This window comes from Psammomys obesus, unplaced genomic scaffold (assembly GCF_907164565.1).
Source record: "Psammomys obesus unplaced genomic scaffold, mPsaObe1.curated_primary_1811, whole genome shotgun sequence".
Lineage (NCBI taxonomy): Eukaryota > Metazoa > Chordata > Mammalia > Rodentia > Muridae > Psammomys > Psammomys obesus.
This window is the reverse complement of record NW_026596069.1, coordinates 1051065-1065039: the sequence shown is the minus strand read 5'-3', so window position 1 is coordinate 1065039 and position 13975 is coordinate 1051065. Positions and strand designations below refer to the sequence as shown.

The 13975-nt window shown below is 47.8% G+C and overlaps 1 protein-coding gene across 2 annotated transcripts; it reads right to left on the bottom strand.

Annotated features, from left to right (window-relative positions):
* Window positions 1-1749: 1749 nt before the first annotated feature.
* Sting1 (stimulator of interferon response cGAMP interactor 1) lies at window positions 1750-13735 on the bottom strand. Of its 2 annotated transcripts, none has more exons than XM_055625537.1 (8): window positions 13687-13735; window positions 8533-8624; window positions 7749-7975; window positions 7435-7618; window positions 7077-7185; window positions 3822-4060; window positions 2962-3148; window positions 1750-2541 (listed from the first exon to the last, which is right to left on the bottom strand). In XM_055625537.1, exons 3-8 carry the CDS (start codon window positions 7973-7975, stop codon window positions 2348-2350), a joined length of 1140 nt encoding a protein of 379 aa, XP_055481512.1. In that variant the 5' UTR covers window positions 8533-8624; window positions 13687-13735; the 3' UTR covers window positions 1750-2347. The 2 variants fall into 2 exon arrangements, with proteins under 2 accessions (XP_055481512.1, XP_055481511.1); XM_055625536.1 differs by lacking the exon at window positions 13687-13735 and adding an exon at window positions 8872-9082.
* Between the last annotated feature and the right edge of the window lie 240 nt (window positions 13736-13975).

Sequence of the window (13975 nt, the reverse complement as noted above, 5' to 3'; positions counted from 1 at the left end):
ACAGTGCTCTTAACTTCTGAGCCATCTCTCCAGCCCCATAAGGCTCTTTCTTAAAAGAGAGAGAGAGAGAGAGAGAGAGAAAGAAAGAAAGAAAAGAAAGAGAGAGCGAGAGGGAAAGGAAGGAAGAAAGAAAGAGAAAAAGAAGAAAGAGAAACAGGAAGGAAGGAAGGAAGGAAGGAAGGAAGGAAGGAGGAAGGAAGGAAGGAAAAAGGAAGGAAAGAAAGGGAGAAAGGAAGAGAGAAGGAAGGGAGAAAGAAAGGAAGGAAGAGAGAAAGAAAGAAAGAAAGAAAGAAAGAAAGAAAGAAAGAAAGAAAGAAAGGAAGGAAGGAAAGGGAGGAAGGAGCAAGCAAGCAAACCATAGAAACAGACACCTGCTGCTTGACCCCTGGGAAGCTCTTAAGGATAAGTTAGCATTAAGGCCCTGCCTCCCATTGAATGAGGCTGGAAATCAAGGAAGTGGAGAAGGAGCAGAATGGGGGTCAAAATATATACAGAGATGAACCCACCTCCTTGTGACTGCTTAAGAGGTAGCTATGTGCCAAGCGTTGCTGTTGTACGTTTTTAATCCCAGCACTCAGGAGGCAGAGGCAGGCAGATCTCTGAGTTCCAGGACAGCCTGCTCTACAGAGTGAGTTCCAGGACAGCCAAGGCTTCCCAGAGAAACCCTGTCTCAAAAAACAAAAACAAACAAACAAACAAACAAACAAACAAACAAGAAAAGGAAATGCAGAGTGGTATACTCAGCCCTTGTGATGGAAACAAAGGTAGTAGAGGGAGGGACACATGTCAAGTCTGGGTGGAGCATAGGAAGGACTGTCTGCCCTCCCAGATGGCCGTGGCAGTGCCACCACAATGTTGTTACAATGGCATAGTATAGGCTTGGTGCCTGACTGTGTCGTCCAGTGTTCCCAGAGGGCGTCCGATTTCCTCACATACTCGCCCTCCGGTTCTTTGAATGGTCCCTTCCCTGGGACACAGCTGTGGACCATTGTGGCATCTGTGTGCTAGCTCCACTCAGCCCCGCTCCTGATCCTTCAGCCTGCCACCGGAAGCAAGGACACTGAAAGCAAAGGTGGGGTGCGCCCTCGGTGTGAAGAGTGGGCCCTGTCTGGGTTGAAACGGCACCCGTCCCCTACTGCCCTGTAGCAGGACGAGAAGGAGTGCAGGAAGCGTGCTGCACACGCAGCCAGACACAGATGCCAGGAGTGATGCGTTCGCCCTCTCATAGCTCTCACAGCCCAGCAGCAAAGAGACGGCGTGCTCAAGCAGCACACTGTGAGGATGGTCTTTAACATGTGTGGGGGTGGGAGGCAGGCGTGGGAGTAAAGGGAGACTGGGAGGAGAAAAGGGAGGGGCCTTCAGTCAAGCTGTAAAGCGATTAAATAAATAAATGGGAAAATTTTTTTAAAAAGTGAAAAATCATCATTCTTACTTAAAGGAAAGAAGCGTGTTTAAGTGCATGTCTGTGCACATATGTGTGCCTTTATGCCAAGGCCAAAAGTTGGTGCAGGTGTCTTCTTCAGTTGGTTTCCACTTTATTAATTCTTTTTAAAGATTTATTTACTGATGATTTATACAGCACTCTGCCTGCATGTGTGCCTGCACACCAGAAGAGGGCACCAGATCTCATTAAAGATCTGGTTAAAGAGCCACCATGTGGTTGCTGGGCATTGAACTCAGGACCTTTGGAAGAGCAGCCAGTGCTCTTAACCTCTGAGCCATCTCTCCAGTCACTCCACTTTATCTCTAATAAATTTTATTAAACTTTTTTGACAAAAAAAAAAGGACATGTACAAAGGACATGCTATAAAGTACCTCAGTGCCACACATATACCAGTGCTAGGGGGAAGCAGACGAGGCCATTTTAGAAACCTGAGAATAGCCATGTTTACTGAGAAGGCAGCCCAGCAGGATAGCCCACTGTGACTGCAACAGAACAAACACTCCTGACTCGGCCTTCTCCCTCTCTCCACCTATGGAAGCTCCCATTGAACACACATGACCAGAAGCTGGAGGGTCAGAGGTCTGCTGGTACCACTTAGGCAGGTCAAGGAAGAACAGAGAATGCCTAAGGCATCACGGGAAATACTTGCCCTATCTCTTAAGTTTGCCAGGAACTGACACCAAACCTCTACACATATAGTCCTCACAAAAACCCTAGAAGGAGGGCAAGGTATACATTATGATCCCACTTCACAGTGGGGTAGGCTGAGACTCAGAGAGGTGAAATGGCTTGCCGGAGAATGTGGGACTCATCTGGAGATGTGAAATCCCTGTGAGGCTCCCGGCCATTGAAAGAAGACCCAGTCAGGAGGCTGAAGAAGCTCAGGCAAGGCTGTCCCGTGCCTCAGATGAGGTCAGTGCGGAGTGGGAGAAGCTGCCCCATATCACTGATGAGGAGCCTCGGCTCTTGGGACAGCATGGAGGAACAAGGCTCCCCTGAGGACTCGGGGCCATTCATGGGGACCTCCTCCTTTTCTTCCTGACGAATGTGTCGGAGAACCTCCTGAGACAGTGAGAAACTGTTTCCCTCTGCAGGATCTGGAACGGGGATGTAAGGTGGGTTCAGGTGAGGACCTTACTCACGCTCAACAGGGCCCTTAGAAACCACTGGGATGATCCTCCGGCCTCCTTGCCCCCCTCCCACCTACCCCTCAGCTTCTGGGGGGATCCCAGAGCCAGAAGTAGTTATCAAGGCCATGGAAGCCCACCCTCCTGCTTTTAGAGAGGATGTTCGAAAAGGAGCAAAGACATGCCTGCGGTCACACTGACAAAGAGCCGCAGAGTCAAATCCTGCCACATTTGGGTGACAAGAAGACATCTGCCAGAGGAGGAAAAGGCAGGGCATGATCCCTCTGAGCACTTGGGAAAGCCCAGAAAATGCTGCTCCCTTGTTCTCTGGCCATCTGTGAGACACTGGGGATTCCTGATTCCTGTCCTCCAGCCATATCAGCCTCCTACCTTGGTAGACAATGAGGCGGCAGGTATTTCGAGACTCAGGGAAATCGGCCAGGATGTCCTCAAGTGTCCGGCAGAAGAGTTTGGCCTGCTCAAGCCGATCCTCCCGACTGAAGCCAGCTTTCCCATCCCGTGACATGACAAACAAGGTCTGCAAGGGGGTGGCATACTCCAGGATACAGGTGCCTGCCTGGAGGAGGTGAGAACAAGATTAGACTGAGCCAGCACCCTGACAAATGAATTGTGGACCCTGATGCCATGGGCCGTGGCTGTATTCCTTCAGTCTGCAGAACGAGAGTCCTGGGATGTGACTGCCCTGCTAGGGTCTCTGGCGCCCTTTCCTAGCTTCAGGCCTGGGCTGGGCTAACCCTTCACAGATCTTTCGCCCATCATCCAGGAGCATTGCATTCTGGGAAATGGAGTCCGGGGAAGGGCTCTGAGGATTTTGCTTTGCTTGGTTGGGGCTTTCCCACACGCACACTAAATTCTTCAAATGCTCTCATAGCCTTCAGTATTGTGTCCCCGAGCCTCACTTTCCTCCACTGTAAAAGCAGGGATCACGCCTGCTCCGCAGATTGGCGGTAAGGTTTAATGAGGTGGCGTTATGGTTCACAAAGAATGTCCAGTAAATGCTCCATAAACGTTACTCCTCAGTGTCGTTCCGAACTGACTCTTGCCTTGTCCTGAGACCAGCTATGCAAGCAGGCTCAGGAAAGAGTCATGGTGAATAAATTGTAATAAATAAATATATAAATAAAATTAAAGTTAAAAAAAAAAGAAAGAAAGAAGGAAAAGAGTCATGAGCTCTTACCAGTGTGTGGATAGGGATCCAGGGTTCCCCAAGCCCAGCTCTGTACACTTACTGGTTGCCCATTCTCCAGAAGCTCATAAACACTGTTGGAATAAACCCGATTCTTGGTGCCAGCACGGTCTATGCTCTGCTGGGGCAGCATGTCCCGGAAGCGAATGTTGGGGTCCGCCACGCTCAGGTCGTCAAGCACGGCACAGTCCAGCGGGAGGAGGATGTACAGCTTCCTACTCCCTGCGCCCCACAGCAAGTTGTTGTGCAGCTGATTGAACCTTCGGATCCGGGCCTGGAGCCCTGCATTCGGGAAGCCCAAGAAACTATCTCATCAACTTTGTCTCCCACCGAGACCCAGGTCACCAGCCTTCTCAGTGTGTGGGTACAAGAGACTTGGGGGATCCGACCTCTCTCATTGTACAGGAAGGAGATTTGGGGGAAGGAGAGAACATTCAGGGACTTCCTCTTTCCACTGTGTGTGTGTGTGTGTGTGTGAGAGAGAGAGAGAGAGAGAGAGAGAGAGAGAGAGAGAGAGAGATGGCTCACACCTGTAGTCCCAGCACTCGCGGAGGCAGAGGAAGGAATGTGCCTCAATGCTTGGCCCCTGAATTTCTGTCAGCCTCCTACCACCGCTACTACAGCAGCCTGGACCCTGAGAAACTGACAAGAGTCCTGAGAAGTGGCATTCTCAGCATTCCCTGATGGATACTGTCAGACAACTGGGTCCAAAGCGTTCCTGGCATCCCAGAGGATTCAGGAGAGCCACGGCCTGGGTTCAAAGTCAGGGAGTAGCCACATGCGCTCCTCAGTACAGCGGCCAAGTGTGCTGACTCTACACAGCCCTGCATTCCAATTCTGTTTCCTCATCTCACGCATTCACGTAACCGCAGGTAGGTCACTGCTCTCTCAAAGCCGCACTTTTTCTTATCTAAGATGAAAATGATGGGAGCTATACAGACAGCACAGTGGACAAGAGCATTTGCTGCTCTTCAGCATTGCTCAGTTCCCAACAGCAATGTTGGATGGTTCACAACCACTAGCCCCAGCCCTAGGGGATCTGACATCTTCTTCTGGCCTCCATGGTCACCTGTACTCAGGTGCACATATCTACAGACAGACACCTATGTGTATACAAGAAGAAAAAAAATAAATCTTGGTGGCTCATGCTTTTAATCCCAGCACTTGAGAGGCAGAAACAAGTGAATCTCTTGAGTTTGAGGCCAGCCTGATCTACACCAAGAGTTCTGGGTTAACTAAGGTTACATAATGAGACCCTGTCTCAAAAATAACAATAAAATTAAAATAAAATAATAAAATAAAATAAACAGGACTGGAGAGATGGCTCCGCAGTTAAGAGCACTGGATGCTCTTCTGAGGACCCGGGTTCAGTTTCCAATACCCATTCGGTGCCACCTATCTATAATGACAGTTCCAAGGGATCTGATGCCCTCTTCTGGCCTCCACAGGTACTAGGCACACACATTCTCAGACAAGCACACACGCATTAAAATAAATTTTAATAAAAGAATGTTAAAAATATAAATAAAATTTGAATAATAATGAGTTCATACAGCATATGAGTTCAAAGAGGAGAAGACACATTAAGGGAATCTAGCATGTAATAAATATTTTTCAAGCCAGGTGGCGATGACACATGCCTTTAGTCCCAATGCTCAGAAGGCAGAGGCAGAGGCAGGCAGTTCTCTGTAAATTCGAGGTCAGCCTGTTCTACAGAGTAAGTTCCAGGATAGTCAGGACTACACAGAGAAACCCTGTCTCAAAAAGCTAATAGACAGACAGATAGATGATTCAAAAGCATTCATCAGGGCTGGAGGGATGACTCTGCAGTTAAGAGCACCTGCTGCTTTTCTAGAAGACCCGGGTTCATGGTAGCTAACCACCTGTTACTCCATTTACAGGGGATCTAATACCTTTTTTTGGCCTCTGTAGGCACTAGGCATTCATGTGGTGCACAGATATACATGCAGGCAAAACACCTACATAAGTAGATTTAAAAAATATATATTCATGGAAAGCCAGGTGTGGTGGCACATGTCTGTAATCCTAGTATTTGAGTCAGGAAGATCACAAGTTCAAGGCCAGCCTGGTTTACATATGAGTTCCAGGCCAGCTAGGCTTACCTAGTGAGTTCCTTTCTCAAAAGACAATAGGAAGAGAATCATACAAGGAGCGTAGTGGCATACACCTGTAATCCTAGCTTCTAGACCATGAAGGCAGGGGGAGAATTAGGAGTCTGAAGATTGCCTGCTTGAAAACACACACAATTCGCACAAGCGCACATTCACAGACATTAGGTACAACAAATAAACACATCTTTACGAAAGAAAGGAAGAGGGCTGGAGTGGTGGCTCTGCGGTTAAGGGCACTGGCTGTTCTTCCAGAGGACCCAGGTTCAATTCCCAGCACTCATATCGCAGACCACAACTGTCTGTAACCCCTGTTCCAGAGGATCTGACATCCTCACACAGACATACATACAGTCAAAACACCAATGTCCAGTAAGTAAAAATAAATACATCTTAAAAAAAGAAAGGAAGGAAGGAAGGAAGGAAGGAAGGAAGGAAGGAAGGAAGGAAGACCAGGTTGGGGAGATGGCTCAGCAAGTATAAGTACACTGTGGGTTTAGTCACCAGAACCCATGTCAAAGGCTGGAATGTGGCGGCTTGGATCTGAGAGTTCGGAGGCAAAGACAGGAGAACTGGCTATGCAGCAGCAGAGCAAGAAAGACCTGGCCTCCATGACTGACTCTCCGCACACACCCACACTCATACATACACAAAATGCAAAGTTTAAAGGGAGGGAAGGAGAAGGCAAACATTCATAGATGATCTTGGGCAAAGCACGGGCGAGTTTTTAACACAATCTTACTATCAACCAAACATAGCAATGGTATCCTTGGCCTGGTAAGGTAGCTCAGTGGTATAGTGCTTACTAGGTATGTGTAAGGCCCAGATTCAATCCTCAAGCCAACAAATCAATTAATTACAAAACAACAATAATAACCAGTCAAGTGTAGTGGCTCACGCCTGTAATCCCAGGACTTGGGAGGTGGATGTAGGAGGATCAGAAACTTAAGGTCATCCTCAAATACATAGCATGTTTTAAAGCACCTGGGTTTCTGAGCTCCTTTCTCAAAGATCATACTAAAACTCTGTAATGCCCTTCACACGGACAGGGATACTTTAGGAATTTAATTATATGGCAGACATGAAAATGCTTTGGGAAGCATAGCAAAAAGTATAGCAAAAGCTGTGTGTCTTGCTCTCTATGGATGAAGATGCAGAAGGTGGCCTACCTGGCAAGATCAGCCGCAGGTATCCAATGTAGTATGACCAGGCCAGCCCATGGGCAACATTGAGGTTCTTTTCTTCACAGACTGCGGAGACTTCCGCTGGGGTCAGGCTCTGTAGACAGCAGGAAAGCCTGAGGGACTTTCAAGGGGACATCCAGAGCCCTTCTCTCGAAGAAAGCTTTCCCAACCTGCTGCCTGCTTGCTCTCACTGATGGTGTTGAAGCCGCCACCCCAAGCCTTCATAGCTCTACACCTAGATCTCCAGCCTTTAAACTGGTCTCGATATCAGCACTGAGCTCAGACAGGTCAACACTAGCCACAGTCCCATCTTCCCACACCATCCACCTCTCCTGCGTCATACCTGGAGGCCCAGGAGGATGCTCAGGGACTGTGAAAGGCCCAGGAGGGCAAGCATCCAACTGAGAGGGAGGCCAGTAGTACTTGGGAGGAAGCAGTAGAAATAGAAGGACAGTAGCAGCAGGGCCACTCGGAGGAGGGGGCAGCCCAGACAGGCATGTACAGCCTTCCAGTAGCTGCCCTGGTACCTGCAAGAGACAACCCAACCTCAGGTCACAGCCCAACTTGGCCAACGACGTTCAGGGAAAGCCAAGGTTAGCAGTCAAGGGTATGATACTCTTTGGGCACCCAGTCTCCATGGGGACTTCAGGGGGTTACCTGGAGTGGACATGGTGCAGCTCTTCAGCGAAACAGCAGGCCTCTTTCAACAGCAGTCCAAGTTGTAGGGAGGCTAGGTGGAGAACCAGGTACTGCAGAATGTGACCTGGAGACTCCCCTAACACCCAAAGGGTCACCAGGCTGGCCGCCAGGAAGACTAAGGCTGCCTGTTTGGAGCGGTGACCTCTGGGATGTGGGACTGATGGATGCAGGCTGGAGTATGGCATCTGTGGGCATCAAGAAATCCACAGCTGGGCTGGAGTGATGGCTCAGAGGTTAAGAATACTTGCTGTTCTTCCAAAGGTCCTGAGTTCAGTTCCCAGCAACCACATGGTGGCTCACAACCATCTATAGTAAGATCTGATGTACAGGTACAATGTTGTAAATAAATAAATCTTAAAAAAAAAAAAGAAAGAAAGAAAGAAATCCACAGCTATGCTCCTGGTCCTCTCTTGCCCTTTAGCGACTGAGGTCCTGGCTGGTCACTTCCTTGAGTCTCCAATCCTTTGTTGCCCAGCTGTTCCCACAGGCTGCTCTTGGAGACACCTCTAAGAGATGCCCTGGACACACAGCATCCCACAGCTCCTGTCTAGGACAGGTTTATTGTGAACAGAGCACATGCATAGGAGGCCCACCAAGCCCCGCCTTCCTCACTGGTGTGATGATGAAGGAAGAAAGCGAATCAAAGGCCTAGACCTAAAGTGGTCTATGCTGACCTGCCAGCCCAGGGTCAGCCCTCCCAACATGGAGTACCAGGACAGTACTGTCCCCTTTTTAATCCTACCTTCTGCCTTCTAGACTGAGCTGTTCCTGGAACAGGAGAGACAATGAAGAGCCGTACAATAGCTACTGGCAAGCAGCCTCTTGATATGTAGACTGAAAAATGAAACGGTAAAAGCCACTGCAGGCTTCCTCAGTAAAACCACAGGGCCGGCCCCTTTGCCAGATCACAGTTTTGGGTACTCTGGGAGAAGTGTGTTTCCTGCCAAACACTCCCCCACCCCACCCTGCCAACCTTGATAAACCAGGTCTGAGTATAGGAGTGGGAGTGAGACTTGAGAAATCCCCTCCATCGCCCTTTCCTAACCCCAAACTGAGGGTGTTCAGAAAATCAGTCACTCACCAGCAGCCACAGCCCTGAACTCTGGATTCCTCTAAAGCTCCCAGGATGCAACGCTCCAGTGAACACCTTGCAGGATTCCACATAGGGCCAAAAGTGACACAGCCCCACAGGGTTTCCACATGCCAGGAAACCCTCTACTATTGATCCCTGGGACATTGGGAGGGGAGGGTTGAGTCGGGAGAGGTTCAGAGGGTAAGCAGCACACTTTACTTCCTGAAACTACTGTGCCCTCCACAAAGAATTTGGTGGAAGCAGCCTGGGAAAGGAGTGTGCTTTGTTTGGGGGAAATGGCCACGCCTGTAATTTAAGAATGGCTCAGAATGGCCAAGTGGGCGGGTTCTAGCACTAAATAAATAATGGGCTGACTTGGTGGAGACAGCCAAGGGCTTTGAATCCTGAATCCTGTTTCACTCAGTCCTCCCAGAACCTCCTAGGAAGGTGGTTCTAATTCTCTCCTGGTTTTGTTTGTTTGTTTGGTTTGTTCTTACAATTACAGTTGTTTATTTTTTGTTGAGAGAAGGAAGGGCATGGGACAACTTGTGCGAGTCATTCTCTCCTTTTACCCTGTGGATACCTGGGATCCAACATAGAACCTCAAGCTTAGCAGTGAGCATCTCTTCCCTGATAGCCATCTGGTCAGCTCTTTTTTCTTGTTTTACACCAGGGTGACCTGAGCCCAGAGAAGCACAATAACTTTCCCCCAGTGAGTGAGACCTTGAAGCTTGATGAGTTTCTCAGAAGCCAGTTGGCTCTGTGCCTTATTAGAAGAAGGTGAAGATGCCAGGGCCGTGGGTCATGGAGTTTCCCCGGCACAGGTAGAAACTGGCTGCTGCTGCCCCTGGGCAGGAGTAATTCATTCTCTCCCAGACAAGAAAGTCCTCTCCTGAACCCCTCCCATATCAGAAGCAGACACAGGAAAAGAACAACATTCAGAGACATCCATTAACTTCCAGGAATACTTTGGTTTTCTGGAAAGTCTCTGGGATTTTTTAAAACAATTTTCTTAAACTGCAGGGGAACGCCTTACACTTTCTCTTCCTCATAGTCGGCAGACATAAAGTGCTGAGTGAGTAGAGACAACACGAGAAAGATGATGTCTCCTTGCAGGAGGAATCTGGATGATTTTTATTCTGTTTTCCCTTGCTTCACTACACGGAAGAAATTATGTATATGATATACACAGTATACATTTGAACAGAAGGATGGGTGCGATGGCATGTGCCTGTAATCTCGGCACAGGGAAGACTGAGGTGGGAGGATTGTGTTGAGTTTCAGGAAAGCTTGGTCTATATAGTGAGCAATAATAACAAAGTGTTCAGTAAAGAGGGGCTAGAAAGGTGGCCCTGACTGCTCTCCTAGACGATCTAAGTTAGATTCCCAGCATGGTGGTTCACAACTATCCCTGACTCCGTTTTCAGGGTATCTGATGCCTCTTCTGGTTTCTTCCAGTACCAGGCATGTAAATGGTATAGGCATACACACAGGCAAAACATCATGCACACTAAATAAGTAAGTAAATATGCCTGTTGTTTGTCTTGTTTTTAATATCCAGTTAGAGGAAAAACCTCTTGACATCGCACTGCTTTCTACTTGCTTTGCCCCCTTCAGTCATCCACCACTCTGGGAAATGGAGTAAATGCACGCCATCCAAGGTACTAGGTCAGGTCCCTTAGGAACATTAAGATGTGCCTGGCAGTCAGGAGCAGGGAATGATGGAGACCAAAGAAACAAAGAAGCCATCAGATCTTGGGGAATGGATTATGGCTATAAGCTGGTTTGGCCTGATTTCAGGAAAAGTTCCTGTGCAGCGGGCAAGAGAAATACACTTGCTGAGGGGCAAGCCGCCACAGCCTGGTCCTTTACACACCCTCCAGGAGCTCCTGCACAGGTTTACTTTTGTTTTGCTTTGCTCTGTTTTGTTTTGAGGCAGGATCTCGGGTAGCCCAGGCTGCCTTCCAACTCACCATGTAGCCCTGGATGTCCCTGAACTCCTGATCCTCCTGTCCCTACCTCCCAAGTGCTGGGATCACAGATGTGCACCATTATGCCACTGCTGCACGTATGTTACCCATGCATCCCAGGCAGTGCATCCTCCTAGAGACTACACTACGCAGGGGCAGGTCTGCTGCTGAATCTACTATGCCAGGCCTTGAACTGGCATCAACAACCAAGCAGGGCAAACGGGCGTAACTATCTAAGTAAGTTTTTAACTTAAACGCATGATGAGGGATGACAAAGATGTTTGGCTTGCTGCTCTGGTGGGCAACCAGAATACTCAAGTTCAGACTTCACTGCGAATGTGTTGTTTAAGACGAGTTTGGAAGAACTACGAGAGAGATGGGGCCAGCAGGTGTAAACCATTCTGAAAGGAGAGGTATAAGCCTTGGGGTTGGCCAGTGGAGGAGGGAGATGTCAAAGAGAACATGCAGGAGACTATACACTCTCCAAGGCTGCTGTAACTAAGTATCATAAATTCGGTAGCTTAAAACAACATAAATGTATTCTCTCAGCTGGGAAGTGGTGGTTCATTCTTTTGGTCCCAGCACTCATCAGAGGCAGGCAGACCTGGTCTACAGAGTGAGTTCCTGGACAACCAGGGCTACACACAGAAACACAGTTTCAAAAAACAAACAAACAAACAAATAATATAAATGTATTCTCTCAAAAGCTTGGTGGCCAGAAGCCAGGGACCAAGGTGTCTGAGGACTCAAAGAGATTCTCCTTGCTTCCTTCACCTCTGCAGGCCCAGGTACCTCTTGGTTGGCCAAGAACTGTCGTCACCTGCCTGCGCTCTGCGGATCTACCTTCACCTGGTGTTTCTTTTTCTAAGGACCTGGTCAGACTGGATTAGGGAGCCCACCTAATGAGCTTATTCTGCCTCAATTATATTCAAAGTTGTCCCAAAACTGTCCCACTGATAGGCTGCATGGTCTAAATGAGGTTTCCTTGCCAGGGTTGCAGTTTCATCCCCTTTGGGAGGCGGATTAAGTGGGGACTTAGCCCAACCATGATGGACAAAGACAAGTCATTTCAGGGGCGATTTGGATTAGAGAAGGCCGTTGGGGGAGCATCTGTCGTTTAACCCTGGTGGATTTCTAAGAAGGAAAGAGCAGCGGAGTGGTACGCTTCTGTGTCTTGTCTCAGCCAGGTATGGTGGTTACATTCCTGTAACTCCAGCACTTGCAAATCGGTGGAAGCAGAAAGCTCAAGGTCATTCTTGGCTAACTAGTAAGTTTTAGGATAGCCAGGAGTTAAAAAGAACCTGTCTCAGGGGCTGGAGAGATGGCTCAGGGGTTAAGAGCACTGACTTCTCTTCCAAAGGACCAGGGTTCAGATCACAGCACCCAAATGGCCGCTCACAATTGCCTATAACTCCAACATTGGACACCCTTACACAGATATACATACAGGCAAAACATCAATGTGCATAAAATAAAAGTAAATAAATTAAAAAAAAAAAGAACCTGTCTCAACAATCCAAAATAAATAAATAAACACATGCCTCCTGTCTTCGGCCACATAATGCCCTACCAACAAGAGAGTTAATACTGAATGAGGTCCATTGACCTTGGGCCAGAACTACAAATTGAAATAAAGCTGCTTCCTTTGTAACTTATCCAGTTTGTACTGAGCTTTTAGCAACAGAAGACAGACACAGACGTGATACTGGAGGACAGGGCTTCAGCACATTGGGGATAACAACCGAATCCCTGATATGACCAGTGACGTAAGAGGCCTGGAGAGCTGACCAAACCTTGAGGCCTAAGATGTAAGAAATATTGTGTGAGAGGGCTTGCATGAGACTGTCCTCAACATAGAGACAGACCAACTTTACAGACAGACAAGAAATCTGTATTTGTCTGAGATTGACTCTCATCAGCCAAGGAAAAGGCCAAAGGCCATGAAGGAAGTTAGCTTCAAGTTCCTGTCTGCGTACAGCCTGCTACTTTCAAGCTTGGCTAAGAGTTTTTATAGTTGCTTTTCTGTTCAGACATCTAGAAGTGCTGGCCTGAACAGGTCTTGTTTCTATTTCCAGGCCAGTTCTTCCATCTTTTCTGATACTCATCACTGATGTTCTTGGAAGAGAAAGAGCCTCATTTACACATTCATCCTGACAAAGCATGAATGTGTTTGGTGGGCTCTGTCCTCTCAGAGGTACTCTGGCTCATGCACTCTCAGCATCACTTAATCCTTGTAGGATACCAACACTGGGGAAGTTTTAATATCAGTGACCCTAGTGGACCTGTGATCCACTCTGACTTCTGTCTCTTTTAGATTCGTGACCTTTGCCAAGTCTGATTATGTATGCTATGATTTTAACATTTAGAAGGTCAAGGCTGGAAGACAGTGAGACTAGTCTACAAAACATAATTAAGTAGCATAAATTATACTTGATCTTAGCCATAAGACCAATTTCTGAAAGCAGTGGAAATCACATTTGTGGTTTGATTCGGTCATCACCACTGTTCATAATTTTTTTTCATCACCCCAAATAGAAATGCTTTATCCACTGAGTAACATTTTCTATTCCTCTTTGTCTCAGCTCCTGCTGATCTCTAAAGTATCCTTCAACTTCTAACTTCTGCCTTTTCTAGGTTTTCTTTTCAGACCATGTGGTGTTTTAATTTTTTGAGTTATCATTCAAGGTACTGGGTTTTGTAACAGGCCCCCAGACCTTAGCACAGCTGACTCCATGATGGAAGTACCATTCAGGCCACAAAATTCAGTACACAGACAGCACCACCTGCCAAAATGAGAACAAAGACCTAATCCATCCAAGCCCATAGTTCTAGAAAAATCTCTCAATGTACTAACCTTGCTTCTTGGTTTCTGTAGTTCCACTTCTGGCTCACTGTTCCTGTTAACTGAAGAATGTCAACTCAGGAAGTGGTTTATGTACTTGAAAGCTTACCCTGAGAAGGGCTCAAGGCTACATTGCCATCCGGAACACCCGGTATAGTTGCTGGCTGGCTAATAAAGGCTTTCTATTGGCTTATGCCAGTGTCTGACTGGCCTTCTCTGGCGGGTAACCCACAACAGGTTTCCTTATGGCATTGTCTAACAAAGTGTGTATGGCAGATTTTCTGCCTCCTCATCTCCCCAC

Coding starts and splice junctions, on each gene's coding strand:
- Sting1 (XM_055625537.1), bottom strand. CDS start 7,975: ATGCCATACTCCAGCCTGCATCCATCAGTCCCACATCCCAGAGGTCAC. Junction 7,619..7,748: donor CTGCACCATGTCCACTCCAG/GTAACCCCCTGA, acceptor TGTCTCTTGCAG/GTACCAGGGCAGCTACTGGA. Junction 7,186..7,434: donor GCATCCTCCTGGGCCTCCAG/GTATGACGCAGG, acceptor TGCTGTCTACAG/AGCCTGACCCCAGCGGAAGT.